The sequence below is a fragment of the Parus major genome, chromosome 7 (genome assembly GCF_001522545.3).
Source record: "Parus major isolate Abel chromosome 7, Parus_major1.1, whole genome shotgun sequence".
Taxonomy (NCBI): Eukaryota; Metazoa; Chordata; class Aves; order Passeriformes; family Paridae; genus Parus; species Parus major.
Window position 1 is genome coordinate 14938633 of NC_031776.1, and position 13475 is coordinate 14952107.

A 13475-nucleotide genomic window follows, 5' to 3' on the forward strand; every position below is an offset into this window, starting at 1 on the left:
GCTCTTCTTTGATTTCAGAACTGCCTCTTATCTTTATCACTCCACTAAGTGATGTGAAGGTCTTTGAGAAGGATGAAGCTAAGTTTGAATGTGAGGTATCCAGAGAACCCAAGACTTTCCGCTGGTTGAAAGGAACAGAAGAGATCATTCCTGATGAAAGATTTGAAATTATTTCAGACGGAACAAAGCATGCTCTGATTATTAAATCTGTTGCCTTTGAGGATGAAGTAAAATACACATTTGAAGCTGAGGATAAAAGAACAAGTGCCAAGCTAATTATTGAAGGTTTGTTAGACTTTGTCTTTCTAGGAAAGTTTTGCATCATTTACTTGCATGGTTTATATTGCTAACGTTGTGACATGTTACGTTGCTATAGGTATCCGCCTGAAATTCATCACTCCTCTCAAGGATGTAACAAAGAAGGAGCGAGAAACTGCAGAGTTCACTGTGGAACTCTCCCATGAAAATATCACTGTGGTCTGGTTCAAGAATGACCAACGATTACACACCAGCAAAGTGGTTTCAATGACAGATGATGGCAAATTCCATACACTCACAATCAAAGATCTTACTATTGATGATACTTCTCAGATAAAAGTGGAAGCTATGGGCAAATCCTCGGAAGCTAAACTCACTGTTCTTGGTAAGAATACCCAAAAGAATTTACCTGATGTATGTTATCAGAAGAGTTTTATTAATAAAAATTATCAATCAGAAAGTCTTGGGGTTGGCCTAAATTTAAATTATGATTTTGAAATCTAACAATTTGTTTTTCTTCTTTGGGTTTCCATTTACCTATTCACAAAGGATGATTACAATAATTTTTAAATTTCATGCATAGTTGCAAAGTTAGTAAGTACATACTTAAAACAGTGCTCTAAAACTCCTAGAGCATCAAAACAATATCATCAGTAATATTAGTAATGCCTTAAATTGTTTCTTAGGTGTTCATTGTTTTCTTTTTTGTAGCAGAACTTGAAAAAGGACTACATTTAATCCTTCTTGCAGGATATAAACAGGAAATATATTTTGTGGTAGAAACTAGTTGTTTTTTTCTGGAAGACTAAAACTTCAGACTGAAATATATCTTAACTTTTGCTTGCAGAGGGAGACCCTTATTTCACTGGGAAGCTGCAGGATTACACTGCTGTGGAGAAAGATGAAGTAATCTTACAATGTGAAATCAGCAAAGCAGATGCCCCAGTGAAATGGATGAAGGATGGAAATCCAATTACTGCATCAAAGAATGTTGTTATTAAGGCTGATGGTAAAAAGAGAATCCTTATTCTCAAGAAAGCTTTGAAGAAAGACATTGGACAGTACACTTGTGACTGTGGTACTGATCAAACCTCCGCTAAACTTGATATTGAAGGTATGATTATTTTAATGGGTTGCTCTGTAGAGGTCTTTTGGGATCTGCTAGAGACTGAGGGAGCCAATCACCTTTTTCTTCTCCAGACCGGGATATTGAGATTGTACGACCACTGTACAGTGTGGAGGTGATTGAGACAGAGACTGCCCGTTTCGATATTGAAATCTCTGAGGAAGGTGTCCATGGCAATTGGAAGCTAAAAGGAGAACCTCTGACTGAATCAGCTGTAAGCAAATCTTTCATGATATTTTTTCTGTGTTTCTCAACACTTTGCAGGGAGATGGGAGAGAGTGACTGCAGAAACTAAACTTGATCTCTTTGCTTTCAGGAGGAGTCACTATATTAAAAATAGGGGGTTTTAAGTTTAATAATGTCTTAAATGTAGTACAAATGTAATCTGAAATAGCTAAATAATAAATTATTTTTACATAAAACGGTACATTCTGCGTTGCTAACAATACCTAGCAATCATGTATCCGAAGCACAAAGACCTTGTGGAATTCACTCAAACATAATGACATTTAAAAATGTAATCTTCAGATTCCATGCTTTTTCCTGTGGGTTTTGAGTTATATTTGATTTAAGTAGATGCAGATCATGTTTCCAAACTCTTTTTCATTTCTGTGACAGCTAAAATAGGTGTAAAATGGTTTAGAGCTTAATCAAATATTCTAAACTCCTTGCTGGAAGGATCTGGAAAATAATGAAACAACACAATCACAATTGGCAATAATTCGGCTTCTATGTAATGCCACAAATGTGAATAATACAAAAAGATGAGAAATTACATGAAAATCACTGTCTGGATAAAAGAAGGAAAAGTCTTCTCAAGGAAACAGCACAAACTTAGCAATTTCTAGTTCCCTTGGGGGAACTATGCCTCTGTCTGGTGTACATATATATTAATATATTGGGTACTCAGTCAGCACAGAAATGTGTTGCCTCTTGCCCTTAAACTCCAAGAGGAAGCTGACTGTATTAAGAAGAGAGTTTGAAAGGAAAGGCTTGTGAAGGAATGTTTATAATGTATATTTCACATAGGCCTAAGAGTTGTGAATGGAGTAGAAGAAAACAGATGCATGCCATTAGAACTAGGGGCTCTTTCAGCAAGTAGTTTGAAGAAGATACTGAAAAAATTATATCAATTCTGTTTTTGCAGGAATGTGAAATCAAGGAGGAAGGAACAAAGCACTTCCTTACATTGTACAATGTACGCTTAGATCAAGCTGGTGGAGTAGATTTCCAAGCAGCAAATGCCAAGTCTAGTGCTCACCTGCGAGTGAAACGTAAGTGTCTTTTGAACTGAAATTAATTGAATAATTAAGTGAAAACATGGTACTCACTGCCTGTTTGGAGTGGGTGGAAAATCTCTATACTGTATAGAACCCACAGCAATCCTTTCCAGAACAGCAACTCAGGGATTAGTTACTCAGGTTGTTCCTAATTATTTTTTTTTTTAATTTTTTTTTTTTTTTTGTTAAGGAATGTCCTAGGTGTTTTTTAATCTTATATATAATTTATTCATATAGGAGAAGTAAGATTAAGGAGATGGCCTTGAAGGCTGCTTGATGGTCTGGCATGATATATGCTGTTATGAAATCAAATATTGGAAGCAAAGGCTCTGCTGCATCAAAGTGTCACGTTAACTGGAGAGGATAGGATAACAGTGATATCTGGGGATAGGGTTAAGAGCTTGATGGACAGGGACAGACTACAAGGTTGAAGACCACTTGTTTCCCACTCCAATCCTAGCCCTCGCTATTTTGGAAACACATGCCTTATCTAGCAACAGGCATGCAAGGCTTGGCAAGGGGACAGATGCAGAGCAACTTTCCTGCTGACCTTGTTCAATTTAAAGAAACACACTCTGCAAATAGGAAATTGTAGGTGACCAGCCCTCCCCTAAGATCCCAGGGTGGCCTCTTCTATTTAGGGAATGTAAAGAGCAGCATTGCGATGTCTGGCTCTCTTGAGGGAAGCCACCATGGAGATTAGTACATAAGGGCAGCAGCTCTCTCTTGGGTAGAAGTGACTAATCTAAAAATTATGTCTTCTCCTTACCAAGCTCGAGTAATTGGCTTGCTGAGACCTCTCAAGGATGTAACAGTAACAGCTGGAGAATCAGCAACCTTCGATTGTGAACTCTCTTATGAGGGAATCCCAGTAGAATGGTTCCTGAAAGGAAAGAAACTGGAGCCCAGTGATCAGGTAAAGAAACTAAACTTTACTTTTTCTCCTGTTTCCTCCTCCTTCTTCTCTTTCAAGTCTCTTCCCCTTCTTCATTTCTTATTTGTTCTCTGCCAATTGAAGTACTAGGGTACAGTATTGTAGTACTGCTTTGTGAAATGCTAAAACACATACAGCAGTTTTTCCCAGAAATTCCAGTGTTCTGAGAAACTACAATTATTTACTATACGAAGGGAAACTAAGGTTCCAAAATATCAATCAATACAACAGCGATTTTGAACCTGATTCTGTTGGAGACTTAGCCACAAGGCTACTGAATAATATTTGCTCAGGTTACCTGTGGCTGCAGTGAGAGGATTTTGAAAGGTAAAAGGCTTTTTTTCTCCTGAATGCTGAGTTGCAGTCCAGTTCAACATATAAGGGGATTAAGAGGATTCAAATTCCATTTCAGGCATTTGTTCTGGCTCTCCAGATAACTCTCTGGGCAGATTCGCTTGTCAAGCACTTCTCACTAGCTATTTTTAACCCTTAATCAAGTGCTGGCTCTTAACTCTGAGATCTGAGCAGCCTGGAATGCAATCAGTTTAATGTTTAAAGTTAATGGTAGGGGAAATAAAGAAAGAAGGATAAATTAATAGATTAAGGAATGGAGATGGTTGTTATTGGTTGTGAGACTTCTTTTTCACATGCTAGGCCTAAAATAGTAATGCAAATTCAAATAAATGTTGGAAAACTAAGACAAAGTAAACTTCCAAGGCACTTCATGAGCTAGTGAAGTTTCAGAACATGTAATAGTGCTGCTAATAATACTGTGGTACAGAGCTATTTCTTTTAAATACACCTTGTAACGTATTTTTTTCTAGATTTTCTAGGTTTTGCTAGATCTTTCTGAGCTTTAAGAAATTTGCATAAATAAAAACTATTTAATAAAAGAAATAGAATGTAGAAATAGGAAAATCAAAACTGATCATAATGATAAGGGTCCTTGTTACAGTATTTAAACATAAACAAATGTAGTAAGTAGTGAAATGTAGTTGTAGTGTAAGTAGATAAACAAAGTTGAAACTCTGCAGATGAGTCATGAAATAAATCAAGATAATTCTGAGTTTCAGAGTAAAAATGTGAAAAGCTATTGATCAGTGCAGTGGATTGATAGTTATGATTGCCTGGCAAGAAAAATATATGTTTAGTATTCTGTATAATGGAACATTATTTTGGTCTTTTCCGTCTGAGCTATTATTATAATTAGGTGAAAAAGTAAAAGTCAGACTTCATATAGTTTACATATACAGTCAAAACTGTCATTTGAACAGTTGAAACTTTAACAAGATGAAATTGCAAGTAAACATATACTTACTCAATGTACCACTTTCTAGCATTTAAAATAGCCTCTTGAAACACATTTACAACTTTCTTTAAGAATCAGTCTAAGTGTACAAGTGTTTCATTTTAGCTGTTTCTAATTCAAATGGTTTTATTACCTATGTGGCTGGCATTCAGCTGAATATTTATAACCTTAATTCATTGTACTGACTTTTTTGTTTACTGTGATAAAGTAGTTTCTGCAATAGGTCATCACAGAAACTAGTCTTTTAGGCAGATGTTTTTACCAAATTTTAATAATAGAAAATCAAATTGGCATTTCCAGAGAAGTGTATGTGGGGGGGTGCCAAACCTCTTCATAGCTGCAAAAGTTTTTACTTTTCATGTAGCCAGCAGTAATGCCAACTTTTCCCATAAATTTGCTTATTTTTTGCATTTATTAATAAATGTTCAAAGCAGACATCATCTCAAGTCAGCCCCAAAATTCTCAAAGCCTTGTGGATTGAGCTAAATCTAGTATATACAAAAGGAAGTTGTCAAAATTTCACATGAAAGTGGACAACCAAACTCCAAAAATCATAATTAGCATGCTATTTCATTAAATAGTTCTTAAATACTTGTTGTAGATGTTCACAAAGGGCTTTTTATGTGTTTTGTAAGGTTGTGACCCGTGCTGAAGGGAGAGTTCACACACTTGTTCTTAGAGACGTCAAGTTAACAGATGCAGGAGAGGTATCACTGACAGCAAAAGATTTCAGAACTCAAGCAAATCTTTTTGTGAAAGGTAAGTCAGTCATTTTAGTTAAAACATAATTGGCATTAATGGCCCATTCATGATTCATCCTGGAATAGGAAGCTAATAGACACTATTTATCGAATGAGTGGGATCATGTAAACAATATTCAACTGGTTGGTAACTTCCCTGGTTTAAAAAGCCAGCTACTTAAAATCTCTGCATTTTATAGAAGAGCTGAACAAGAGAACATGCTGGAAGTGGGTCAAATCTGGGAAATGAACCAGTTCATTAGGATTTGCGGGGCTTTGCTGCAGATTTGAACATTCAATTGGCCTCAAGAGGACCCAGGAATACTAGCCTTTGTGGCTCTCAGTGGCTTTTTTTGTTCTTTTGAATATCCAGAAACCTCTGAGAGTTATCATCAGTCAAGGGACAACATAACATTGTCTGTATACCCACTTGTACTGCTTGCAAGCTGTGTTATTAAGTGAAAGAACTGCACACACTGATCCAGTAATTCAAGGAAAAATTGAAAAAAACCCCTAAGCATTCTCTTAAGTTCACAGTTAACTTCAGAGTCACTGAGATTACGAGGGTATGGTTCAGCTAAAGAAATTGTGTTTCAAGGCTTTGTGATGATTTTTAATTAACGGCCCCATGGACAAGGATATCATTCAGTCTAATCTTACAGTAGACTGAAAACGAAGAAATTACCTGAATTAATAAAAAATGTCTGTGTTTCAAAAATAAAAGATGTTTTAAGAAACCCTCAGTAGGGACATCTAAGAGTCTTTTTGATTATTCAGTCAAGGAAAATTAGTAAACAACATGGGACAGTACTGTACAAACAGAAGACTGGCTATAATTTACATCTTCTCTATCAAAAATATATCTGTTTCTTTTAGAACCCCCAGTTGAATTTACTAAACCACTTGAGGACCAGACTGTTGAAGAAGAAGCCACTGCAGTACTGGAATGTGAAGTTTCCAGGGAAAATGCAAAAGTTAAATGGTTCAAAAATGGAGAAGAAATTCACAAATCAAAGAAGTATGATATCATTTCTGATGGCAGGGTCAGAAAACTCATCATTCGCGGCTGCACACTGGATGATGCAAAAACATATTCTTGTGATGCTAAGGATTTTAAGACATCATGTTTTCTCAATGTGGAGCGTGAGTAATTCAATTTTCTACAAAATGCCTAGGTGTTGTAAAGGCAATGTATTAGTGTCTGACTGGCAGTAGTATCAATGTTGGCAGTTTTTTACTTCTCTACCACAGACTTCCCTCTACTAAAAACTTTCTATTCTCCTACAGCTATTCGTGTTGACTTCCTCAAACCCCTGACTGACCTTGAGGTTAAAGAAAAAGAATCTGCTCGGTTTGAATGTGAAATTTCTCGTCCAAATATCAAGGTCCGTAGTGAGACTTTTTAATCTCAGTAACTCCTTCAGCTGGAAAACTTTGTTATATTGCTGTAAAAGAACACTCTGAAATGTAGGGTGAGCGTGTTAATAACAATGTTAATTTGTTCTGAAACAGGTGAAGTGGTTTAAGGATGGCATGGAAATTAGAAAAGGCAAAAAGTATGACATAATTTCTAAAGGTGCAGAGCACATTCTTGTCATCAGTAAATGTGTCTTTGATGATGAAGCTGAATATTCCTGTGAAGCAAAAACAGCTCGAACTTCTGGCCTACTTACAGTGATAGGTAAACACGGTGTTTTAGAATCTGTGAACAAGAAAAAATGTGAGAGTGGGGTTTTTTTGTGGCAGGCTTTAATCATCTTTTGAAATTCTTTTTGCAGAGGAAGAGGCTGTGTTCACAAAAAATCTTCCTGATCTTGAAGTAAATGAAAATGACACTGTAAAATTGATCTGTGAAGTTTCGAAGCCAAATGCTGAAGTTACTTGGCTTAAAGGAGATGAAGAGGTGCCTGATGGTGGTAGATTTGAACACATTTCTGATGGTAGAAAGAGAATTCTTGTTATACGTAATGCTCATCCTGAAGATGCTGCCAAATACACTTGCAAGCTCCCAAGCTCTAGTACAACAGGGAAACTCACTGTACATGGTAAGAGTGCTACTTTGGTTGGCTTTTGTCCTGGAAAAAAAAAATTAAATTAAAAACATTTAAAAATCAGTAATAATACACAACTTGGTTTACTCTATTCACAAGGAAAAAATAATATATATATAAAAAAAATGTTTTCTTTCAGAACTTGCAGCAGAATTTCTTACCAGACCACAAAACCTTGAGGTACTTGAAGGAGAAAAAGCTGAATTTGTCTGTTCAGTATCCAAAGAAGCCATTACAGTGCAGTGGCTGAGGGATGGCGTAGTTCTGGAGCCTGGTGATAAGTACGACATCATTTCAGACGGCAAAAAGAGAACTCTTGTGGTTAAAGACTCTGTTCTAGGAGACAGAGGAATGTATACTGTCATGGTTGGTGAAGCTAAAGCTACAGCACATCTAGAAGTGATTGGTAAGCTTTATTTTATCAATGTGTATGGGCTTGTTTTGTTGCATTCTTTATAATACATGATGTCCTATTTCTTCTGTTTTCTCAATTTCAGAAAAACTCAAGATTATAACTCCTCTTAAGGACCAAGAAGTTAATGAGTGTCAAGAAATTATCTTCAACTGTGAAGTCAATAAAGAAGGTGCCAAAGAGAAGTGGTTCAAAGATGATGAAGCAATATTTGATAGTGCAAAGTACATTATTGTTCAGAAGGGTGTAGTCTACACCCTCAGAATCAGAGATGCAGAGTTGAAAGATCAGGCTACCTACACCATCTCACTGACAAACCAGAGAGGTGAACACGTTAAAAGCTCTGCTGCCTTGAAAGTTTTAGGTAAGTAACTTGCACTACACTGAATTTTTTTCATTATTTACATTCCATTTCATATGAGGATCTAAAAATGTTTGCCTTTTTGTCATAACAGAGGAGGATCTTAGAATTGTTGAGCCCCTTGAAGACATTGAGACCATGGAAAAGAAAACCGTCACATTCTGGTGCAAAGTTAATCGCCTCAATGCAACTCTCAAATGGACAAAGAATGGAGAAGAGATCACATTTGACAGGCGCATTTTGTACAAAATTGATAAATTCAAGCACTCATTGATCATTAAAGACTGTGGGTTTGTAGATGAAGGTGAATACACTGTTACTGCTGGACAAGACAAATCAGTTGCAGAGCTTCTCATCACTGAAGCACCAGCAGATTTCACTGAACATCTTCAGGACCAGACTGTCACTGAATTTGATGATGCTGTCTTTACATGCCAGCTTTCCAAAGAGAAAGTCAGTGTAAAATGGTACAGAAATGGAAGAGAAATCAAAGAAGGCAAAAAGTATGTACATTTTATTGTGCTTCTGAATGTGCTAAACATGCTTGTTTTACTTTATTGCTTTGTCTGGAAACTAAAATACTGCTTATTTTTCTCCCCTATAAAGATACCAGTTTGAAAAAGATGGAAATCTGCACAGATTAATCATAAAAGACTGTAGACTAGATGATGAGTGTGAATATTCCTGTGGAGTGGATGACAGGAGATCTAGGGCAAGACTTTTTGTTGAAGGTATGTGTAGAATTGGATGGGATTTGTTTCTACATTATTTAATAATAGTAGAAACAATAAACAAATAACACCAAATAAATTAACATTTATTTCAGAAATCCCTGTTGAGATTATTCGACCACCACAAGATATTTATGAAGCTCCTGGTGCAGATGTCATCTTCATGGCAGAATTGAACAAAGATGGTGTGGAGGTCAAGTGGTTGAGAAACAACATGATTATCATCCAAGGTGACAAACATCAGATGATGAGTGAAGGAAAGGTCCACAGGCTGCAGGTGTGTGACATAAAGCCCCGTGACCAAGGGGAATACAGATTTATCGCCAAAGATAAGGAAGCTAGAGCTAAGCTTGAATTAGCTGGTAAGTTGCTTGCTTGGGGCTTCTTTCATAAAATCTTAATTAGTGAATTTAATTTAACTAAATTGATTTTTGCTCTTTCAAAGAGTTGAACTAAAATGAATACACAGTCAGCCTGAGAAAACTGTTAAACTATTTGATGTTTGTTTAACAAGTCTGTAAAACTGTATGAATATGAATTTAAACAACGAACATTTTTTGTTATACCATGCTGATCCAGCTGTTGAGGAAAACATGTCACTTTTCAATGTGTATACTTAAGATTTAAGCTTTTAATTAAGTCACTAAAAAAAAAAAAGAAATTATTTGACCTATTCATTTAAGTCATATTATACATATAATTCCTAATTTTTCTATTTTACAGAATAATTAAATTAGTTCTCAAAAAGCAACTCCTTCTTTGCTGATTTTATAGCAGGACATAGTACATACCAACCAGGCTGTATTTCTTTCTCTGGAGCTGTCCAACAAGTACATGAAGGATTTTCTTAGTGTTTACACAGCAGCTCCTTTTACTTTTCTGTGTTAGCTTCTTTGCTGATTGCACAAATACATCTATTTTTTACATATGTGTGTGCTAGTACTGACTTTTCACATTCATCTTTCTTAGCTGCACCTAAAATCAAGACTGGTGATCAAAACCTTGTGGTTGATGTTGGGAAACCTTTAACTATGACTGTCCCATATGATGCCTACCCAAGAGCAGAAGCTGAATGGTTGAAAGCAGGGGAAAGTCTTCCCACAACAACTGTTGATACAACAACTGACTGCACTACCTTCAAAATTTATGAAGCAAAGAAATCAGATAAAGGAAGGTACAAGGTTGTGCTTCGAAACAAGCATGGCCAGGCAGAAGCATTCATCAATGTCGAAGTCATTGGTAAGTACTCATATTTCTAAAACCTTGCTTACCACTATTTCACAGAGTAAAAAGCCTTTTTTGAGGGGGAAGCCCTCTGCTTCCTCTCATGGGAAAGATGTAGATTATATTGAGGTCTCCCCTCAGACTCCTCTTCTCAAGCCAGAGGGGAAAAAACAGGTGCAATGCCCTGAAGTATTGTTATGTCTTTAACAGATGTTCCAGGTCCAGTTAGAAACTTGGAAGTCACTGAAATTTATGACGGTGAAGTTGGTCTTGCATGGCAAGAACCAGAAAGTGATGGTGGAAGTAAAATCATAGGCTACGTCGTTGAAAGGCGTGATATCAAGCGTAAGACCTGGATCGTGGTCACAGATCGTGCTGAAAACTGTGAATACACTGTTACTGGGCTTCAGAAAGGAGGAGTTGAGTACCTCTTCCGTGTTAGTGCACGCAACAGAGTGGGCACTGGTGAGCCAGTGGAAACAGACACGCCTGTGGAAGCTAAGAGCAAATTTGGTGAGCTGAAGTTATGAGAAACTCAGTGTTTGATGGCTGTGTAAAAAAAGCAGTATAAATTCTAACAATAGGTAAAACCTACATACCTTCTTTTTCCTTTTTCCTCCTAAAATAAAATGCAGATGTTCCTGGTCCTCCTCAAAATGTAGAAGTTACTGATGTGAACAGGTTTGGAGCCACACTTAGCTGGGAACCACCTGAGGATGATGGAGGATCCCCGATTACTGGCTACGTTATTGAACTGCGTAACAGAGCTACCATCAGATGGGAGCCAACTATGACCACAGGACCTGACGAACTGACAGCTGTCCTGACTGATGTTGTGGAAAATGAAGAATATTTCTTCAGAGTAAGAGCTCAAAACATGGTTGGAGTTGGCAAACCAAGTCCTGCTACACGTGCAGTAAAAATCATGGACCCAATTGGTGAGTATGCAAAGTATGTATAATTATGATTGCATTATGAGACAGGAGCATTTTGGATGCTATGTGTGCAGGAAAGTTCAGTTCATGAATGTGTGCGCTGCAAATACTGTGTACAGTGTGTTTTCCCTATTTTTCTCCTTCAAACATAGCAGGAGTACCTTGCTACTACTTGTCTAGTAAGAACTGCAAGTATTTTTTTCTCTGAAGTTAGGATGCAACCTCAGTTTAAAAAATGAGTTTAGAAAAAGCTGTGCAAAGGCTTTAAAAACTGTACCATAAGATAGAAGCAGTTAATTTGCAGAACCATGCTCCTTTATCAGTTGCATGAATCTGTTTGTCTCAAATTTTTTTCAGAGAGACCAAGTCCTCCCATTAACCTTGAGCATTCAGATCAAACTAAGTCATCAGTTCAGCTCACATGGGAACCCCCTCTCGAAGATGGAGGAAGTCCAATCTTAGGCTATATTATTGAAAGGCAAGAGGAAGGAACAGACAAGTGGATTCGTTGTAACCCAAAACTAGTACCTGCTCTTACTTTTAAGGTAAAATATTCCCTTCATCAACAGGTGAAATGCGTAGATCATCTTTGATATGAGGTAGTAAATGATTGTTTGTGCATTTTAGGTAACTGGATTGAAACAAGGATCCAGTTATTACTACAGAGTCTCAGCAGAAAATGCAGCTGGTGTGTCTGATCCAGCAGAGGCTATTGGGCCATTAACTGCAGATGATGCTTTTGGTAAGCCTCATTCTATTTCTCAAAAACCATTAATCACATAAGGAACACAATTAAAGTGCATCTTGTGGGTAATATGTATATTTTTCACCAGATAACTGGCACACCTTAGACATTTGAGATCATGAGCTGTCTTTCCTCCATTATGAATTCTGCAGATAATTATCTGTACTGTGAGATAGAGGCCTGTTAGGTTGCCAGAGGAGCAAAGCAAGACCTTTTGTCTCCTGACCTACCTCTGTGGAAAGTAAGAGGTAACAGAAAGAAAGACAGGCAGAGAAGATACCTAAAAAAAATATTAAAGAATGCAAAGTTTTTACATTAAAAGGTAAATTGGATGTCATACTTCGTAATACTAATCTCCCTTCCTATTTCACATATTTTTGAAAAAACAGGAAACATTTAGCCAGGAGAGGTAGGGAGTCATAAGACAAATCTAGGTCTAGATAGGCTGAGATGCAGCAACCTAGACCTGCAGGCTGAGATGCAGTCAGAATCAGCCTCTCAATGCAATTATAATTAGCTGTGTTCATAAGATCTCAGAATAATTTATTGAACCCACGTTCCATTTGTTCCAGTTGAACCTACAATGGACCTGAGTGCATTTAAGGATGGACTGGAAGTTATTGTACCAGAGCCAATCAAGATCCGTGTTCCCATCACTGGGTACCCTGTGCCAACAGCCACATGGTCTTTTGGTGACCAAGTCTTAGAAGAGGGTGACCGTGTGAAAATGAAGACCACTGCCTCCTTTGCAGAACTTGTAATTACTCCGAGTGAGCGCCCAGACAAGGGAATTTATTACTTAACATTAGAAAACCCTGTGTCATCTGTTTCAGGAGAAATTAATGTTAATGTCATTGGTAAGTGAACATGTATATGTTTTAGCAATAACATTCCATATTTGTCTTGCTAAAATCTAATTAGGTTAATAATGTATAATCTTACAACATCCAACCAAGTTAATTAAAATACAGCTAAAAACTAGAAATCCCTCCTCAAAAAAAACTCTTTTCTAGTTTTCAAAATGTAACTTTGCTGTTTAAAGAGGAATGACTTAATAAGACTAAATCTTCTGGTAAATACGTTACATAGAGATCATCTATCAAACACCAATTACAAAATAATGCAATTTCTGTGACTTCTAGCTTGTCCAAGTGCACCAAGAGAGCTCAATGTTTTAGAAGTACTCAAGAGTACAGTGCAGCTCGCATGGGAACCTCCAGAAGATGATGGTGGAAGCCCAGTTACCGGCTATATAATTGAAAAACGTGAAGTAAGCCGGAAAACGTGGAGCAAAGTAAGTTCATTCTTTCTCATTTAAGTTTCTATTGCTGTATTATTTTCACTTGTGCTAATGAGATTTGTGTCTCAT

At 37.0% G+C, this 13475-nt stretch overlaps 1 protein-coding gene across 1 annotated transcript in view; it reads left to right on the forward strand.

Moving 5' to 3' along the window:
* Positions 1-13475, forward strand: part of TTN (titin) — a 240011-nt gene that overhangs the window by 144454 nt on the left and 82082 nt on the right. The window contains exons 173-195 of the mRNA XM_033516034.1: positions 19-285; positions 377-643; positions 1106-1372; positions 1459-1598; positions 2532-2658; positions 3438-3580; positions 5543-5666; positions 6524-6790; positions 6935-7032; positions 7160-7328; positions 7426-7692; positions 7838-8104; positions 8196-8474; positions 8566-8974; positions 9078-9202; positions 9298-9564; positions 10172-10441; positions 10637-10939; positions 11062-11364; positions 11719-11906; positions 11989-12103; positions 12679-12963; positions 13249-13400. Of these exons, the coding sequence (XP_033371925.1) occupies positions 19-285; positions 377-643; positions 1106-1372; positions 1459-1598; positions 2532-2658; positions 3438-3580; positions 5543-5666; positions 6524-6790; positions 6935-7032; positions 7160-7328; positions 7426-7692; positions 7838-8104; positions 8196-8474; positions 8566-8974; positions 9078-9202; positions 9298-9564; positions 10172-10441; positions 10637-10939; positions 11062-11364; positions 11719-11906; positions 11989-12103; positions 12679-12963; positions 13249-13400 (5099 nt within the window). The remainder of the gene's footprint in view (positions 1-18; positions 286-376; positions 644-1105; positions 1373-1458; positions 1599-2531; positions 2659-3437; positions 3581-5542; positions 5667-6523; positions 6791-6934; positions 7033-7159; positions 7329-7425; positions 7693-7837; positions 8105-8195; positions 8475-8565; positions 8975-9077; positions 9203-9297; positions 9565-10171; positions 10442-10636; positions 10940-11061; positions 11365-11718; positions 11907-11988; positions 12104-12678; positions 12964-13248; positions 13401-13475) is intronic.